The sequence below is a fragment of the Mizuhopecten yessoensis genome, unplaced genomic scaffold (genome assembly GCF_002113885.1).
Source record: "Mizuhopecten yessoensis strain PY_sf001 unplaced genomic scaffold, ASM211388v2 scaffold1029, whole genome shotgun sequence".
NCBI classification, from domain to species: domain Eukaryota; kingdom Metazoa; phylum Mollusca; class Bivalvia; order Pectinida; family Pectinidae; genus Mizuhopecten; species Mizuhopecten yessoensis.
The window spans coordinates 415,927-437,439 of NW_018403842.1; the positions used below are offsets into that span (position 1 = coordinate 415,927).

The following is a 21,513-nucleotide window of genomic DNA, read 5'->3' on the forward strand; positions in this document are numbered from 1 at the left end:
TGTTCTTACGTCTTTTGATTTATTTTTGATTTAAACATATTTTATTGTAATTTATATACAATGGGNTTGTGGTATCATAGTAATTGATGTCTTGTTTTTGGGGTATATTTTTCTATTTTTAAACGCGATGTAACGCGTGGTTCAGAGTATGGTGGTGGGCGTCGATAGACAAAAATGCGGGATAAAAAAAACTACATGTATGTGAACCACCTCACTCCAAAAGTAATTGACCGATCTTTTTTAAATTAGCAGCAATAGAAAGCTGAATAAATTTTATAACGACCTAACCCATTTTAATTGCAAATAATATAATTTAACTTGTGTTATTTTTGTGTCAAAAAGACTAAATATCAGCATTATTTTTCACTGGAACGTAAATCATTATTGCGAAAGTAGTTGGTGACTGCTCACTGTTTTGATAAGATTTTATGAACTATCGATTATATTTTTTAAAACAATTAACATCAATAAACAGCCGAGTAATTTCTATGTTAAGTAGGCCTGATTTGATTTGCATTACTTGGAACGATAGCGATGTCACAGATGAAATTACTCGTCTGGTAACGAAGGACACGTGTTGTTAAAACCGTAAACAAAAATGCTGGATACAAAAAACCCACATCTATGTGAACCACCACACTCCAAAAATATTTGACCGATCTTTTTAAAATTAGCAGCAATAGAAAGCTGAATATTTTTTATAACGACCCAACCCATTTTAATTGCAAATAATATAATTTAACTTGTGTTATTTTTGTGTCAAAAAGTGTAAATAACAGCAATATTTTTCACCGGAACGTAAATCATTATGAGAGTAGTTGGTAACTGCTCACTGTTTTTGATTAATTTTATAAACTATCGTTTGTATTTTTTAATACAATTAATATCAATAAACAGCCGAGTTATTTCTTTGTTAAGTAGGCCTAATTTGATTTGCATTATTTGGAACGATAGCGATGTCACATATGAAATTACTCGTCTGGTAACGAAGGACACGTGTTGTTAAAAACCGTAAACAACCGGAAATGTTAAACGCAACAAAAAAGTATCGTCTGCATTCGAGGTTCAGCTCATTTAAAAATTCTTCTTTTTGAAATTTACAACGATAGAAAGTTGAATAATTTTTTGATATGTAGTACTATTTTTTATGGCAGAAAATAACAAATAACTTGTGCTGTTTTTGTGTCAAAAAGTGTCAATATTAGCATTATTTTCACTTGAACCACAGGGGCACGTTACAAATGTCTGAAATACACACATATGCTATACTGATATGGGTCACAACACACATAAACATACACGTGTTTATGTTTATGTTTATGTGTGTTGTGACCCATATCAGTATAGCATATGTGTGTATTTCAGACATTTGTAACGTGCCCCTGTGCTTGAACGTGCTTTATCATGAAATGTGATTTGTTGTAATAGCCACCAACACAGCCGAAAGGCTAGACATAGTGGCAAAGATAGCCCTGTCACTGGAATAAAAAGAAGACCTACTGATACACAGTCCCAATCAGGGCTAACCGTTATCAAAACACATTGATCTCTTCAAAACAATCGAGATTGTTGACATGACACCGAGAGCGTGCTTAATTTTAACGCTAGTGCGCAAGCGCGGGCTGATCGAAGGGGGCTCTCGATGACTTCGCGGTTCGGTGAACAAACACAAAAGCGACGTGCTATAGAATCTTGACTGGGGCAGAGTTGCCAATCGTCCCTGGCGAAAGTAAGGGATAAGTGACTGGTTAGTTTGATTTTGCCATGAGTCCCTCCATGTTGTGTTGTGATGGCCCACGGCGTATTTTCTGGGTCACCGAGATACGTTTTATCTAAGTCTGTGGATTTACATAATTTATAATATTACCGGGTTCAATAAAATGGTATGATTTAATTATATTGCTGAATTAAACGATTATTTTTGTTTTTACATGCAAGATTGAAATTAGTACCCGGCCTCCTCTGCCCCGGCAATATATAAAAAAAAAATCAGAAAGGTTTGTCCCTTGGTGTAGGGAAGGTGTTTAGCCCCGTACCATCTGTACCGGCCACATTCCGGTACTAGATTCAATATATATTTAAATATATATCTACTTTATGTTTATGCCTATTATCATTGTTGACATTTAATTGTAAATGTATGACGGGAGAAGGCTGTGATCAGTTGTACAAACTTGTGCCCCATCCCTTGTTTAATTTTATTGGCAACAAATTTATGTTTAAAGCTAAATACATTTAAATTCTGAACATTGGCAAGTGTGCAAATAACTTCTAATGATGAATAATTACTGTTCAATAAGTTTGAATACGGACTTAGAAATCATATAACTTGGTTTCATAGTGCGGTAAGAAGTTGCAGTTGCCTGACGGCCCCTGTCTGGGGGTCCCTTTGGAAACCGTCTCATCTCGCTCGCACTACTTGTGTTCATTGCCTAGTCTGGTGACGTAATCGGCGCTATTTTTAGCAGGGCTTTCCCGAACAATTCAAGTGGTCAAACTGGACATTTGGAACGGACTATGAATATGGGGATAGCGAGGTAACATAAGTGGAAGTGCATACAATACATACATTCATTAAAAAAAACGCCTTTTCACGTGATGTCCCTTTAACTGTAACTAATATCTTGTGCTTTATCTGATATTGTAACAAATAGCCCACAACGTCCACCAGAAGACGAAAAGTCGAAATTTCAACTCATTTGAAAATCTTTTAAATGTCTTATAAACTGTGCGTTTGCAGAGTTATTTCCCCTCTCATTAAGTAAAATTAAACTAAAACCCCTCATTTTTCTTTAAAATAACCCTCAAAAAGATCCAAAATTGTGTTTTATATTTTGAAATTCAACATCAACTTGTACTTATATGCCAAAAATTTCTGAAAAAATGAACATATGTACGTTAATAAATCTCACAAAAAAATAAGAAGTGTCCTAGTAGATATTATTGCTTTTATAAGATANCAATCAATCAATCAGGGCATAGTCTATAAGTTGGTAACCAAAAAAAATGGTTTAATTTCTGTCTTTTAATCTTCTGATTTCTAAGGTCATATATCAATTTGATTCAAATTATTTTACTATATATATATCCCTCGAAAGCTTAAACACTTTTGCGTTACAGTTTTATTGCTCGTTTCTGTCCTATTCAACAGCCGAAGGCAGCCGTGGTACAGTTTAAACAGACATTGGCCTATTGACATTTAAAGCTTCTGGAATGATCAGCATTCAAAATGTATCACAGCAATATGATATGAAACCAACCCTTACGTTTAGGAAATGTGCGGTCGTTAAATTAATGGTTATTTTATTGTTATAAACCAGCGGTTGTCACGAGTACCAAATAAGTAAAGTTTAAATTGACTTATCGTAGCTTGTTATGTTATATTGCGATGAATGTTTTTACAAAACAGTTGGGCCTAACTTGGTTCCGTACTCCTTGCAAAATTAAATCCATGGATGGCGTTGACAATATGTATACTTTGCGTTCTATGCAGCCAAGTTAAGATTTGACGTCCACTTTTCCTTAACATTACTTTTATTTGTCACCAACTTCGGTAGCTCACTTCCTTTCCAGCCTATTTTACTTATGTATATTGTTGAACTTAAACATGGGCCCCAAGACAATGGGAGCAGAAGCGGTAAGGTACACGTAATTACAAAAAAAAAATGTACCGGAACATAAAACAAATTTAAACGACAAACGTTTATTAATTCATGCCTCGTTATACATATAATTCGCATTAAAAACCCCACTTTTTCAGCTTAACAAACATCCTACAAGACGTTTCCTGTGTCAGCCCTCAACTGAGGAGTTAAAACAGACTTCAACATTCCTCAGCATCAACCCGATGTTTTAATCGAAACATTAATAGCTCGGGGTCAGTTTCGGTCATTTGATATCAGTGGCCACTCTCGGCCACACAATAGTGTACCATAGTACACAAACTTCAAATATGTCCGGCCGCTTTCGGCAAACGGACAGAAACGAAGCATAAATGCTATGCTTCGTTTTGTGTGCACAAACAAAAGTGAATGCTTCACAAGTGCCTGGCCGCCTGCGGCCATCGTAGAGGAAGATATTTGCCTGCGTCCATCTTTTTCCTATAAAAATATTCTATTAAAGCGTCATTGTTAACTCAGAATTTTAGTACATGTAATAGGAAAACTGAAGTGATTTTTAGTACCAGAAAAATAGTTTTTGATTTGACCTTTGACCCCTTGCAGTTTCCTTGAGGCCACCAACATGTGGTGCCATAGCAAAACTACCTATACAGTTTTACATTAATGTGGAGAAAGCACATGTTCGTACAGTACGAACAAGTATTTTAGTGATTTGATCTTTGAACCCTTACTGTGACCTTGGCCTCCAGTGTATATAGCTGTGTGCAGAACACACCACTTCTTTTTACAGTTCATACGGACAAGTAATTGATGATTTCACCTTTAACCCTTGCCATGAACTTGGCCTTAAGTACATAGCTGTGTGCAGTTACGCATCACTTCTTCTTGCAGTACATATATATTATGTATAAGGTTTCTTTAAATAACCAATATCCATCAATTGTGACAGTCTGTACGAGATCTGGACAGACAAACAAGAACTGGAGGGACGAACAAATGGACAAAGTGAAGTCTATATATGTACCCTCATTAATAATGAAATAAAACAAACACAACAATATTTCAGCCCAATTTTATTCCAAGATATTTCCTGTGTAAATCTGTTTAAATTTTTATTTCCAGGTGGTATTTGCAATCATATCTACATGAACGTTCACCCGTTTAAAAGTTATCATTTTTAAATCAATCTTGACAAAAAGCACATGCACACTCACACCATACCAGAACCAACCAGAGACATGGGCTAAAACTGTTGTTGCACGTTCTTATCCACCTCATCACATTCTTAGGTCCATTTGTATTACAGTAACAAACTGGCAGCTCCAAAGCTTTTTTTTAAATATTTGTTTGTACAAGTTTCAATAAAAGATGACATTAACAGATCTATGTGTTGAAGTTTATTAAGTATGAGACAACAGTATCATCTGTTAATGAAGATAATGATACGTTGTCGTTCTGTAACCTACCCTGCACCAAGTGGGGGACTCTTTATACCCTATGACCTCCTTGTCTAGCTCCTCCCCAAACAAGACTACTTCCTCAAACATGCTATCGATACCCGGCTGTCAATAAAGGTAATAATTATCTTCTCAATGTCTAAACAATATTGCTTGGTATGTCTTTTTCTGTAAAAAAAAAAAAAGGAAAAAGGAAAAAAGAAGAAAAATTATTTAAATGTGTACTTGAACCACCTACAATATTTAGGTATAGGATAATGATAATTTTATTAGTCATTAACTTACTGGTAGATACTGATGTAAAAAAATTGTGCAGACTCAAGTTATTTCTTTCCTGCATTTCAATTAAAAAGGTTGAAAACTATCATCTCAACTGATTTTCTTGACAAATTTGTAATAGCTTTAAGACAGGAGGCATAGAAGTCCAGTACAAAAGTTACATTCAAACTCGGTTAGGAAATGTCTTCTCTAAACACCAAATCAAAAATATAGTGCATATTTCTATTGGAAGCATGCTGGGTAACAGCGAGTGAAGTCAAGATTCTAGTGATGGACTTTGGGCAGGAACAAACAACTACCTACTGTAGCAGAATCAATCACTACGTGTACTTTTTTGTTTATTTCATTCCAGGATTTGAAGAATTAAAAGTAAAATGTCCAGATTGTACCTCTGACTTCTGTTAATGTCGACATCTCAGAATGTTTATCTGAAAGTCTACAGCGGAAGTCAGACGTGGATCAACCGACAACAATGGTAATGCCCAAAGTACATCACATGTTTCTATCTCAACTGTTTAGAAAGGTTTAACAGCCATAGATAATAAAGACTTAACACTGTTTTACAAGTGGTGACTCAATGTGAAACTGATGAGGATGAAATAAAATATCACAGCACTATATACCTGGGAGATAAAAACAATGACATTGAGGCCTCTAGATAAAACCTGGCTGTCAGACAGACCTTGGGATGAGTGAGTGAAATGATAGAAATAAAATGTCCGATACGACATGTGGCTATAAATAATAACAAGTTTTCATCTTTAAGATTCTTTGAGCTGATAAAATGTGCATGTATTCTGTACACATCGGATAAAATCCAACTATAAAAAAAATGAAACTGTATGTTTGAACTTAAGTAAAATCACCAATGGATGTATGCTAAAATATGACCACTGAGGGTCCATGTTGGAAATGGCACAAGAATTGTGATTATCTGTGCTTTTACAAAATATCCTTATAAAAATGTTCCTGTGTGGCTAGTACTATAAATAATATATATACTATATTCTGAAAGGAATGTCATCTTTTCTTAACTACTTATGAACAATTTATCAAATGAAGTGTCCTCTTATCGAAATGGCTTCTCTCCCATGCTAATCGTGAAGTTTGGCAAGATCTCTGGATCACATGATCTATCACATGACTCAAAACTTTCATATATCACAATATTCTGTTGAGGGTGGGTACGATATTGGTGGTTGGTCCCCACTTTGTCAACAGATATCTCTTGGGGGGCAGACCAAATCGCCGCACCCACCCTCAAATTCCTGGCATGTAAGTCAGATAAAATATATGAACCTTGAAGATATCAATGCAAATACCATAAAACCATGCACTACAATGAAAGGATACATTAATAGGTCCTATACAAGTGTTCCATGCACCGCCAAGAGTACATAATGGTTTCGCAAATCACAAATCACAATCGAAAAAACAATTTTATCGGCAACAGACATTAATTATTTTTTTTTATATTTTTTAACCAAGAATCTAAACCCTGATTTGCTACCAATAAATAATGCATCTAGAAGGAATTTTGATTGTTTGGGGTAATTTTTATACCAACACACTCTTTTGAAAAAGACTTTACAAAGTAGGTAAGAAAGCATACGTAAAATCACAATTCAACTTCTATATCGACACGCTACCACAGATACCATTAGATAAAATATAAACTACAATGAAAAAAAAGTATTGGAGCAAGGGAGGTAATTTTCTAAATATATAGATTCACTCTAGATATATCAGTCACCTTTGATCTTACTGGTGTACTTGATGTTCTGTAATGGGCTAAAAACAGATTATTGTCCCAAGTCTGCACACTTGTCATCAAAACTGGACAATATACACATCACCAGTGACATAAATAGCTATTTAATTCATTTCTATATCAATATTTTATATATATATATATATATAATTTATCAGTGATTTGAAAAAAAAAATTACTGTTACAACAAATATGCACAGAAAATATCTATTCTGATTTTGCATTTCTCCGCAACCGCTTATCACAGGTTTAAGTTGAATGTGATAATTCAATAGTGTGTTCATTAAACAGGAGTTGCTATAACAAACACCATTTGGCTGTAAGGGTAAGCAACAAGTCATAAGTTAAACAGTGTTTTCTGTTTTAAAATGTGCAGCAATAATTCAGATTCTCCCCTTCTTCTGACAATGTATGCCATCCAAACGAGAGTTATCCCCCTTGTTACTCGCTTGATCCATCACTGTTGGCGGCATTGCATTACAGCACATGGTTATTGAAGTGTATATATATTATGTACTCTTGGGTTTTATTGGTTAATTAATGTTATTGCTAATACATCTTCAGTGCTCTTTCAAACCTTCCAAATGCACCCCTTACCATCAGGGGATTGTAACAGTGGGTCTACCCAACCTAACTCAATCTACCCAGCTGACTGGGACAAAATCTACGCATTATCAGGCTCTGTACAGCATTCTTTCAAACTTAATAATAAATTAAATGTAATGTTTGCAAACATCTGACCGTCCTGTGACATTCTAACTATTCTCTGACTCACTTGTGTATTCAACAAACGTAACTGTACAAGGTATATATACCGAGGAAATGAGGAAATATGTTTTACTACATGTATATAATCTTACTAGTATTGAGTGACAACTATGTACAGATGATTTATTATCACAGTTCAACGTTACCAAATGTCCGGAAAAGTCAAGTCTGCATACAGCTGATACTCAGAAAACTAAGGTTACTAGGTGCAAACCCCTACAAACCAGTGGACCCATCCATATCAATCAAATTCAAGTCCAATTAACAAAAAGACAGGGGTAATTTTAAAAGTAATCTTTGTTTAAAAAAGAAATTCTGGCTTTCATTCTTTCAAAACGAAACATTAAAAAAAAATAAAAAAAAATATTGGTAGCAATTGGCAAAATAGAACAAAATTTCAGTTTCTCTAACAAAGAAGATTCAAACTTGGCCTATGATGCCACTAAAAAAGACATCTGATAGGCTGAATTTTTTGTTTTTTTGACCAATCAGGTTATTTTACACTCAGTTGTCTGGTGAAATTAGGGCCCGAGTATACAAATAGGTTAATTCATTTATGCTACATGCAATAGCTTGCTTCCTAGTGGGTAGACCCGTTTCATGCTAAAATCCCCCAATAACATGTTTTGAAAGCAGGTGTCTGGGTCCTTGTGCTTTTATATCATATATACATACAACAACTGTTAATGGCAATATAAAACTTGGTTAATAAATAAATTACTGGAAACTAATTACAGATGATATCGGAGGTTAACAATTGTTTCTCTTGCATATACTATGTGGTAGGAAAGGAAATAAGAAATTTTCATTCACGAAAACCTGGTTTTAAATACTCCATTATATTTCTTTTCAATCATTCTCAGTCTGGACTGGCAGAAGACTAGATCAGGGGGTTGGTGACATAACTCATAACAGAAACATGGTTACGCCAGGGGACATAACTCATAACAGAAACATGGCTACGTCCCAGAAGGTAATACTGGTCACTCACATATCGCTCTTTGACAATGTGGATAAATGATGTTTGAGAAAAATGTTAAGAGCAGATGGACAAAAAACACTTTTAACTGTGTTGCAGTTCACATACATATTATGCCAGTGATTTGAAAAAATCTGGTGTGACAGAAAATATTTGATAATAATAAAATTGACATGACCGAATGTTACATAACTTTTCACCCATTTTCTATGTTTACTATGTATACAAAAATAAAAAAATATCTGTTTGCATTTCGAACTTGCATGGAAATTGAAACCCGGGTTGATATTGAGTTTTTGTGGCAAAATGTTTATAATGTTAATGTTCTCGATGATTTTCTGCATAAATTATGTTATAAACCAACATCAAAATCATATTACTTGTAATGATTCATCGAACAATTCTTCTTCTCACAATTATCATCGCATGATCTGAATTAATTTCCGCATGATTATAACTGTATAGTCACCTGGAAATCAGCTTACAGACTCCCTCACACACACTGGCCTGCAACCTTGCACCTCAACAAAATGTCCCGAGACCTCCGACTGTCCACCCTGTGTAACTACAGCCCTCCTCAGGGTAGTTGGACCCGGAGAGTAGGATGATGACAGAAGCCAGTATCACAGAACCAGACGGCCAAGTGCAGCCCATCACTCTTACAATAATAGCACATTCAGTACAGTGAAGGAGAATGTCATCTACAGTGACCTTTTTTATAATAATAATATAAAAGGGTTAACAAAAAAAGCTTGCAAGGACCCAAACACCTCCAAAACATTTTAATATGAACTCGTACGAAATGATTAATCCACTGATCGCCATCACACTAATAAACACTGACAGCGATCCAAAGGTAAAGTATCTTGAAAGACTGTGTAGCTGGCACATCATCAAATAACAAGAAACCATGATAAATGCCGCGGATGACATATGGGTGAAATGTTGAGTCTGATGTACAGGGGCTACTGTGCCTGAGGAAAGTGTGTTACTATGATTCCAATATATTACAATGCAACACTCAAATGCTATAGTTGGTGTGTTATGTGTGAAAACAAAAAAAAATAATAAACAAAATCAATGGTGTATCTTTGAAAGACATGCAAAAACAATATTATTGTTATACAATTTTCATTATATAGATATCTATATATATGTATTTATATATATAAACATGGGATGGGCTGAAAAAATGTCTCTTCAACAAGCAATTTGGAAACAAAAACTAGGATAGAATAGAATGCTAAGGAAGAAGAAAAAATATTCTAGCTTGTTCCACACACAAAAAATATATAATTGTGGCGTATGAATTGCATACCCATCATTTTAAGAGCCTAGTGGCTGAAAATAAAATGCCAATGGTAAAGAAACATTCCTGTTTCTTACCACTTGGGGAGAAACAAAAATCAGGCCGACAATGTAAGCTATGTGTCCCCAATAACTTAGTGTGATGAAATCTGTTAAATAAATAATCAATAATGTGCTTCAAGTATCTCTTTTAGCACAAATTATGTGTAATGGCTGGAATAACAATCATTATTATTATCATCATCTTAATAATAATAATATATAGTTATGACAATAAATATCAGAAGAAGTCGAGAAAATAAACCTGTAAAACCGCTGAGGTTAGGAAAGGGTCACTTCTATATTACATACACATAGTTAACAACTTTCAGTTAAATAATAACAATCAAATTTGACTAAAACATTATATATTAACAAATTTAATCATACTCCATTAAAGGTAATATATTTTATATATTACATATATTTGTTTAGAAGTGATATAACTTATGAAGGCAAACTAATGTACATAACTCGCTATACAAGGGAGATAACCGTTGTAGCAATAGTATATATAATATATTATATCTTTATATAATATGAAAAAAAGTTCAACACAGTGCACACACACAAGTCAACTTAAATCCTAGAATATAATGTAACACTTGATTCATAAGCTATTCCAAGTTCCATTATGTTACATGCCAATCTAATGGCTTTTAAACGAAAAAGCTGGTTACATTCCAAAACAGTTCCCTTGTCCACTTTTCAATGGGCTTTACACATCTCGAAACAAAACAAAAACTCAGAAATTCCAACACATTCCTCAGTGAAAGACTACATAACGCTCTTCTCCTGTACAACACAGAGTGAGCAGAACTGATGACTTATCAATAACAAACCTCTGCCTTTATAAAACAAGAAATCAAACAAAATAAAACAAAACCCTTGTTATATAAAACTTGATTCATAACAGTAAAACGGACAGGCATACACAACGTCGCACTGTGGCAGAGGTTTATTTCCCTTATTTACTCGCTTTAGCAAAAATATGCTTTTAGAATCTTATTTTGGAAGTTGATCACTCACAGTTGATGGGTATAAAACAAATGGATTCTCCTCTGCTGACTGCATGACTTAGTATTTTCGTAACCTACAGCATCTAAAACAATGCAGTGTTGTGAGCGTAATGTATCATTACCTACGGTATGTAACTAAAGATATGTAGCATATTTTCCAAAAAATAAAGTGAGAAAGAGATCGATTTTCTGTTATAACTTGTATAATTGATGAAATGTCCGGTTTCGTTTTTGAAATGATTTGGTTAAAAGTGGCATACTCTCAAAAATCAAAATGTTGGCTGAATGAGAAAAAGTGATGAAACTTATTTGCTTCATCAACAACAGAGCACTTCAAAATGCACACGATTCCCTGTGGTGAAAGTTATGCCCTATGTGGCTTAACACATCAAAGATAACATCAATGTTGAAATGTTGCCGATTCGCCTGAACAGCGAGTGAATGAGAGGGACAGTTATGCATTCTGTATGAGGTACCATCCAAACCTAACCTATGCACCCCTCAACTCCCTAAAGGATTGCACCATTTCTTCCATGCAGATCGTCCCATCACAGGCCATAGGGGTGAGAAGGTGGGGAGGTGATTGGGCATGTGATGTGTAGAATGCACAACATAACATGTATTGACCTGCCCTGAACATTCCCTGCCATACAAGGACAGGCTTTTAAATATGAAACAGAAAAAAAAAATAAAGACAACATACATACCCTTATAATTTACAACAGTCATGACTATTTCATTAACAGATTGATTAACAAATTGAGTTTAAGATATCCACTGTACAAAATAACTCCTGGATAGAAATGCTCAAGTTACTGCATGCTTTCCAAGTACCACGCCACCATGTAACGCTTTAATCATCACAGTGTCAACACGTTCCCTGCAGTACTGTACATAACAACACAATGTGCCAGAGAAAACAGCATCAACTGAAAACTACACACGGGTTTACTGTTATAATATGGTTTGAATACTATATGATGCAATCACAATGGGTGCATATGTCACTAGGAAACCACAAAAAAAAAAATGAAATAAATAAAAAAAAATTATCATTAATAAAATGAAAAATAAAGACGAGGACTGATAAAATATTGAACAATATACTTGTTTGAAATGAGTTATTTCTTTAAAGCCTCTATATGTAATGTGATTTCCTAGCGAGCCGCTTGATGTGCTCTCTTGATTTCCTCCTGCTGTATACGTTGTTGTATTAGGTATGTTGCTTTCTGAATGTTGTTGGTGATGCCAGTTATTGTGACAATACGGTTACGTGTTCCTGGAACGTATACACCTTTTTTAGAGATCTGGATATTGGTTTGAGTAAACTTTTGTAACTCCACAATTCCTTTTCCACCAGGTCCTAAAATGGCGCCCACTATACTCTCGGACACTTCCAGATCCTGTTTCTGGGGTGGCTGTTTGTCCTCTGTGGGGCTACACATGCCAGTACCTAGACCAAATGAATTTTGATTCAGGTTGATGTTCTGGGAGCGTTCTGGTATGGCCTGTGGAGGGTAATTAGCTGGATTGCTAGTGTAGTTTGTGGCACCTGTAAACGAGTCATTCAACATGGGACTGCCACCATACCTCTCATTGCCTATACTAGGAGAAGAACTCCCAAACAGACTAGATCCTGCTCCAGTTGAGCCGGAACTCCCCAGTCCTGATGTACCACTCCCTACAGGGCCAAACAAGCTCCCAGCTGCAGAGTTACTGCTGGTATTCAGGTAGGATCCGTTGTTTACATTCTGCTGAGAGGAGGTCGGTGTAACCATCATATTTGTGGCTCCCATGGAGGAAGCCATGTTCATGCCAGCCATCTGGGCGTTACCAGCACCCCCTGCAACAGGCATGTTAGCCATCGGTCCCACATTGCTCACCCCAGGGACCTGATTAAGTCCAATCATTCCTAAAATTCCGTAACTAGCTAGAGTGTTCATTGCAATGGCAATCTCCTCTGTAGCCTGATCTGAATACCCACTGCTTCGTAGGGTCATTTTTAAATTTTCCAGTGCACCGCTTGACATGCTTCCACCAGGACCGCCTCCCAGGGCAGCGTTGAGGTTGAGGTTTGAAATACCACTGCCGATGCTATTGTTAAACCCATTTCCGTTGAAGCCTATGCTGTAAGCGGTAGCACCCTGTTGTGGGTAGTTGCTGTTATTGACAACCATTTCTGTGCTACGATTCTGTGTGAAGTTTGTGTTGGCGAAGGGAGAGCCTGTGGGATTAGCGCTGGCAACAGGACCTGTATAGTCTGCGTAACTGATGTTGGGACAGCTGCCACTCTGCGGGTCCTCCACTACCTTCTGTAAGATCAAGTCTACTGCCTTACGGTTGGCCTCATGGTCGCCTGGAAGTACAAAACATATCTGTGTCATTCTTCAGCCCAAGCAAACTTGACTTTGAACAAAATTTACTCAAGGTCATTTTTCAGCTGAATCAAACTCGAAATCAGCATAACAACATATTCAAAGTCATTTACTTAGCAAAGAAAAACCATACCCATGTACTTAAAATTCACTCTAGGTTATTTTCAACTACAATTTTCTCAAACTTGTCCTAAAACGTTCCTACAAACTCATTCAAGTCTTCAGGCAAATAAAAGTTACAACCGAACTGTTACCTCAATCTTGGAGGAGTGAAATCCTCTACAATATAGTCCTAACTTATATTTTCCTGTTTACCTTAAATCTCTGTAAGTTGAAAGGTTTTCTTTAAAAGCAGGCCAATCGAAATATATATTTTTTACACCAATGAATGTTATATTATCAAAAATAATTTGTAAAATAAATCACATATTCAAAGGATATTTTTACTGTTGGACGTTAGTGTTCCAAGGATATTTCCTTGTGACATAAAAGTGCTTTGACTTGGGGAACTTTCCAGTTACATGACAGTGTTTTGAATAAGGATTTTACCCGTGATATAAAAGTGTCCAAACTACGGTTATTTCCCAGTGAAATAAACGTTGGCAAAGGATATATATATACTTCCTCCCGACATTTAAGTGCCCATACTAAAGATATTTTTCAGTGAAACAAGTGTCCTGACTAAGGATATTTTCCAGTTACATTAATGTCCTCCCGACATTTAAGTGCCCAAACTAAAGATATTTTTCAGTGAAACAAGTGTCCTGACTAAGGATATTTTCCAGTTACATTAAAGTCCTATCTGGTTCATGACTAAGGATATTTTCCAGCTATCTGGTTCATGAGTAAGGATATTTTCCAGTTACATTAAGTCTTATCCTGATACTAGACTTAGTAAGGATATTTTCCAGTGACACAAGTGTCCTGACTTCAAAGTGTACAGACTATGAATATTTCCCAGCGACACTTGTGTCAATACTAAGGATATTTCCTTCCCACATGAAAATGTCCTCATGTAAGATATTTTCCAGCGAGATATAAAAAAACACTATTTCTGACAAAGCCTCCATTGTACATATTAGATGATCTCAAACAACATAATGGTGTGTGATTAGCCGATGGTCAATAAAGTCTGCAGTCTAATTGCCACAGGAGATGGAAGATAAAACTGTAAAAGTAGTCTGAGCTAAACATTACTACTGCCTACTTCCTGGCAAAACACTCCACTGGGTACCATCCTTCAACTTACCTGCAACAGTGACACACCGCTCTGGCAAATTGGTTTCCTTGGACTTCTGAGAAATCTGTATGTAGGCCCCGCTCTCCTCCTTGATCTGTTTAATGTAGTTGCCTCCTTTTCCTATGATCATCCCGGCCGTACTGTTTGGTACTAAAACCTTCACCTGCAACAAGGAGGGATGTTGTCGTTATTGCATGTCTGCAAGTGATGTTGTTGTTATTCAAGGTTTTAATGCCTGGGCCGGTGCATGCTCCATGCTATCGCCACATTTATTACTGCTTAACTTAACTCTATGTTGAATATCTGGCCGTACAGAACATCCATCAAATTTGTTAAAAAATAGTATATGAGGTCTTCACAGTAGCAACAACTATTGACCAAGCAAGACAAGCATGCTTCATGATTCAGTTACGACTCTCTGGGTACATTGAATTCTCTATGTCACGATCGTCTTCATTTAGTGTCAAAATCAACCAAATTCATCACCGAGTGTATTTATTTATATCTAAGTGGTCGTAAATTGGCTAATTATATCTCGAGTGAAAGAGGACCGCCCTAACAACAGCACCTGGCGCCATAGCTTCTACCACTTTTTACTGTTAGGGGTGCTTACAGAAGAAGCAGACGCCCAACATCAACTTAACCCTTTCACCCCTAGGTAACTTTAGTAGACTCTACTATACATTCATCTGGATGAGTCCATTGTGGCCCACAGTGGTGAAAGGGTTAAACCAAGCGTAAGACACCACTTTCGGTCATTTTTAGCAATTCTAAATCTTGCAATGTTCTAAAACCATTATTTCTTGCTTTTTGGGGCATTATAGTCTCCTTGTGCTGTCTAAGACGGGGAAAAAATGCTCTTGCCGACTGTTGAATTCCTCAACAACACCAGAGTAACTTCTGCAGAAGACAATACCAGCTTGTGTGTGTTTTTAATCATTCTCATTAAGTCTCCCTCAGTACATCATCATCATCATTAACCAAAACAAAGTTATATTTAACTCATTCACCCCTGCAATTTCATAACGAACTATTCCAACTATTGAATTGGAAGAGTTCAAATGTGTCTACAGGGGTGAACGAGTTAAAAATGCTGACCATTATTCCTTTCTGTGTAATTAACCTGATTCGATCTCCACATAATGGACGACGCAACAACATGTAGCTACCAGTTTACAGTAAAGCTATAGAGAAAGTATAACCTATGAGATCAGGTTATAAACTCACTTGTCTGTGTCTCTCAAAGTTTTTGTTTGTTTCGTCTGGTTTAGGATTGGGGTCAGGCTTTTCTCTGATCTTTTCCATGATGAAATTCTGGACTCTTCTGACAGCTTCTACCCCGCCCATGATGAGGCATACTCGTTCTGTTGTTCCTGTAATGGACAATGAGAAACAGGTAATTAAACAACATGAAAACCTCAAACATTTCTGAAATAACAAATACAGGGAAACCAATGAGAAACAGGTATTTAAACAAAAAGAAAACCTCAAACATTTCTTGTTTTAACTCATATTTCAAATGACACATCAACTACACAAGCTTAAATACAGATGGATCCTAACTTTAACTAAATGTCCCTGTAGTCCTGCCCCTCTGCCCTTAGGGAAGTTACCACTTTCAATTATAAATCAAATCCCATAGGGTTTCTTTTAAATGTTTCTATGTATTGGACCACTATTATGCTATAAGTAAATAGCTCACTCCATGCATAAACAGAATAAGTACAGCTAATTTTGTTGAGTATAGATGTACTGAGTGCATTTAGAGGCAAGGTAAAACTGAGAACTCTTGAATTTGAAAATGCCATCGTAAACAAACATGTACCACTTGTGTGTTTGAAGTGTATGATAACACAATGAGTTTGCTTTATAACATCATACTGTTAATATGTTATATATTAGGTTTTAATGTATTACAATAAGAAAGTATGTCAAATGGAACGAATACAAGCATGATGTCACATGTCATAAACTTAGTTGGTCTTTGGGAGGTTTTCGGCTACAAATCACTGGCCAAAACAGACGTTTAGTCAGCACATGTATGTTAGATTCGGTAGCTGCAGAATGTGCTTAGCAGTGTTCAAATTTAGCAGTAGACTTTTAGCACCTGACTATTAAAAACATTGTTTGTCTATCCTAATTCATCTATCTTATAGGCTGAACTGTCCAAGAAGATTTTCTCACTTTAAATAGGAACTTAAGTACGACTCGTTATAAAAGTACAAAAGGATTGTCGTTTTTCAACAACACTTCATCAAATTTGGTGGAAGAAGTTCATGAATTTATGAAGTTTCTTATGTATGACAATTCTGAATCTGTCTATAGTGCTTAAAATATTTAATTTGTAGTCCTGTAATAATTCACATGTTTTAATTTGATCCAAATGAGTAAAAAGTCACCACTATTGTATATACAACTAATACATAATACATTTTTTAACCTTGAAATTCTACCAATCATCACAAGCATTACTCTATAAAGATCACCGAGTTCATATATATTTCATATCTCCCAAGAAAATATAATTTGTACATTCTTATAACCGATAGTTATAGTGAATAACCGGTAGTTATAATTTTGCAAAGTATTAATTTTGTCCTCGACTAGGAATCATTTCTCTAACAACCCTGACTCCATCCCAGATTATGCCTTTATACATAGCAAGCCATTTTCTTAGGTCCCCTGGGTTGTGTTGTAAACCTGTTTTATTGTATATGGTGTATTACCTCTTATGCAGGTTAATGATCCCTTATACTCTGGACTACCCTTATACTTAAGACTGATTAGTGTATAGACCCACATGTGTAGGGCAGGCGTGTATCTGTGTAACGTTCTGTTGTGTGTGCTCAGCTGTGGTAGGTGTATTGCTCACCACTCTAGTGAACAAGTCTTGTGTGACCTTCAATACACATTATTGATCATAACATAATACAATCAAAGAGACTTGCCAACCTCAGCAGGTCAGCTAAAGCTCATTTATCACACACCCATACACAGACGGATTGGAGACAGTATGAGACACACCTCACTAAAGTAGATATATGTGCAGCAGTCTGTGTCAACTGTTAGGTATACAGGCCCAGACAAGCAAGAGTTGTGTCCCCTGACATGTGTGCCACTTGTAATAGGATAAGAAACCTATTGTACATACACAGTGCCAGGTGTGTACATACACTAACAGTATATACCTGGCACTCAAGTCTTATTATCCCACCAATAGATAAATGAATAGCTGATAGCCGTCTGTAAGGCAAAGATATATATGTCTGCAGGTAAGCATTATTTCAAAGACGGACAAATTTATATACATAATTATACAGCTCAGGTGTCCCTCAAGGGATAATTCTGAACAAAAACACAAACTCATTAGGCTTTTTACACTCATCTGATGGGAATTATTTAAACTTTAACAAAAGGAAGAACAGTACCAAGTTTGAGCAAAGATAAAAGGTCCTTAAGGGGTCAAAATTATTTAGGCCATGAAAACCATCCTAAATTTGTAAGAACAACAAAACTAGCACTATTACCTTGTCAAAATCAGAATGTCTATTTTTGACAAAATTAGAAAAATCTAAAAGTTTCAAACAATACCTGAACTGATCTTGGACTTTGAAACAGAACTGAATTCAAGCTACAGTTAAATCATTCCTACCTGAACAAAAACATGTTAGTACTGTATGAATTAGCCAAACGAAGTCCCCCAGCTACCAACTTTAACCACCTTCCACCTCTTTTCTCCTAAGAACATGAGCAAATATTCACTTTGAGTTCAGTCACACGATCACGGACTGACAGAGTCAGTTGACCGATATTTTTTTGGCAGTCGTACGGCTTAACACTAACAGCCATAAGTTGGTGAGGACTTCATTGATGTTTTGGTATTATACCCCATGCCAACTCTTATATGTCCTGTATAAACTTCTATTCTCCCAGTATATATAGGACAGTCTTGTACCATTTACCCAGCATATACCATTTAACTTTGAATCATGTAGGAAGGTCAATCTGTTATCTTATTTGCATAAAATACCAGTTCATCTTCATATAATTGGTCCAGCCATGGCTACTGTAGCCCCTTGTGGGGAATCGTGCCAGTGTCTAGTTTGTGACATTCCAGTGAGTTCGCACTTTAACCCATTCACCCCTAAAGTCAGATTGAACCTTACCATATCGAAAGATGTGGCAGGTCCAGTTTAAAACTGTATAGGGGAGACTGAAGTGGTCTGTGCTTGGTCCCATATCATTGTGGGTGCTGTCCTTACATTGTATGACCTTAATCTTGGACATAAAACCCAGATCAATCCAATAGCAAGCCACAACCATCGTATTTATCAACAACATCTCCCTGTTAGAGCTGTAAGTCTACAACTTATAAAATGGTTTGAAAACTGTGAATATCCTTGAAAGAGCTACTGTATTTTTTTTTTTAGACAGCTACCATTTCTTAACTTCATCAATTACATGCAGAACATGTCCTGAAGAATTCACTTTAATGTTCATCCTTGAAAACTGGCATTGTTACACAGCGTAATGCAAATGCAGGAAAATAATAAAATGCCTTCACCTTCATTTGTATAAAAAAGTGACACATGTTCTGGAGCCATATTATGTACAAGTATGACATAATTTCACTACAGCATGTTTATCCCAAAATTCTATGTCCTTGACACCTGTGACACTCGAAGTGAACATACATACGGAAAATTGTGTCAGAATTTTAAACAAAAATGGCTTCTATTCCTACCTACCTCCAAATCACTAGTATTCCAGTGTTTCCTCACACCAATTCTGTGTAAACATCTACGGAAATTTCCATATTGATATGCTAATGCACTTTTTAATTGTAATATGTATTCTTCTTTAGAAAAGGTTGCACGCTTTAATTAGACACTTCTCTTGGTAATTATATAAATTATTAGATGCTAATTAAAACATTTTAAAGAGATGTTATGATAGTGTATTTCTTTAAGGGAGGTAACTCCGACACAAATCACTTATATGATGTTTTGCAGTTTCGTTAAGCTTTGATATTGCATTAACAGTTTTTTTTTATTGATATGATGATGGCCATCAGGAGGGACAACAACAAAATTTAAAGCAAAAAATTCTATTGTTTCACCACCCTTCCTGCAATCTGGGACCCCCAAACCCATCCTCCAAAAAAACAAAATCACATGGAAACAATATCATCCCACCCTTAAGGCATTTGATTACTGGAACATACATTAAAACAACTTTCACAACTGTATTATTTAAATCATTCAGAAATTTCCTTTTCCTTACTGCGTTTCAAAATCAATGTATCCAAAACACTTTTAACAATAACCGAACCCAAACAAATCTGTGTGTTACAAGCAAGGAGACAAACGATTTGCAATATCAGCAGTGGTGCAAATGTGGAAATATTTCTGACAATGTTAATTATGTTTCAGCAGGCTTAAGAAGATTTCAGCCCTGTGTGAACACTAAATAATTAACTCTGATCAATAGTAGTCCTAAGGAGAGGCAAGTGAATTTTAACCTTGTGTGTGTCTTGTGGATTTGCCAATTCCATTATTGATGTTTCTCGGCCTTCAAATTGTTCAGCATGAAATTATCGGGTGACCTCGTTGAGCTGCTACATGCGGTGTCCAATTTTCACGAATATGTGACTGTCAGACATGTGTTATCTCCCCTTGCACCTTGCACCAAGCACCTGTGTGATGGCAAATCCTATATATATTGTGCCAATCAAAATTTCTGCTGTGGCAGTATTTCAGCGATGATTATCTCATAGAACCACCATGTACCCCTGTCCTCTGACGATGAGTTACCTTCCCTAGCTTACCCATATTATTTGACGACACCTCTATCAAATGGAGTACAGTAAGGGGATGTCCATCTTTAATACAATTGATGTTCTCATTATCCGAACAACTGAAGTGTGTCGAAAGTAACAAATTACATTGAATGACTGTAGCTCATTTCAGCGGTAATGTTAACCAAGGGAGAGCTGGTGGCTCCAATGGAATTTCTAGCAAAGGAGACAATTGCTGCTTCATTAGGCTATTCACAAGACCTTTCCCTAGGGTTCACTATACTCAGTACACCATCATGTTACAGTGTCATTATTTTTACTCTGGACAAGTTTTCAAGAAAATGAAGTCACGATATATTCATGTTTTTCACAATATTTATATTTCATACTAAAAAATATATGTCACACATTTTGTACTTCAATCATACATGTTGAAATGCAAAGTGTTACTTCCGATACAGGCAACTGAATTTTAAAGAGATCTATCCGTTTCATGTTTTCTGTTACTGCTTCATTAAAGCTTCACAAATACAAATATTTGCTTTCTTTCTTGCAATTCAAACAATTTATTGTAAACGAAAAGAAATACGAGAAAATTTCAAAGAAAAAAGGAAAACACTTGTGATATACGAAATACTCGGCCCATCAATAACTTAATAATTTAAACACCTCGCTAGGAAACCAAATGTAATTAAATGCCTTACATCTCTGGTCAAAGAAGAAGATAACGAATGACATTTCTCAGAAGTGAAGGCGTGTGCCCGATATCACCTTAACGTTGTCGGTCTTTCCATCATCATTTCCTCCCCACTTAACCAGTGGACGACATCTGTATAAGGAGGTTGAGACTACACCATAAAT

At 36.0% G+C, this 21,513-nt stretch overlaps 1 protein-coding gene across 6 annotated transcripts in view; it reads right to left on the reverse strand.

The window, feature by feature from the left end:
• Nucleotides 1-4,679: 4,679 nt before the first annotated feature.
• LOC110456719 (RNA-binding protein Nova-1-like) overlaps nt 4,680-21,513 on the reverse strand; it is a 60,057-nt gene continuing 43,223 nt past the window's right edge. For 4 of the 6 annotated variants that reach the window (XM_021507658.1, XM_021507633.1, XM_021507666.1 and 1 more), the window contains 3 exons: nt 16,083-16,228; nt 14,865-15,021; nt 4,680-13,596 (listed from right to left, as the gene is read on the reverse strand). In XM_021507658.1, the coding sequence (XP_021363333.1) occupies nt 12,398-13,596; nt 14,865-15,021; nt 16,083-16,228 (1,502 nt within the window). In that variant the 3' untranslated portion in view covers nt 4,680-12,397. The remainder of the gene's footprint in view (nt 13,597-14,864; nt 15,022-16,082; nt 16,229-21,513) is intronic. The other 2 variants (XM_021507640.1, XM_021507675.1) reach the window with 1 other exon arrangement.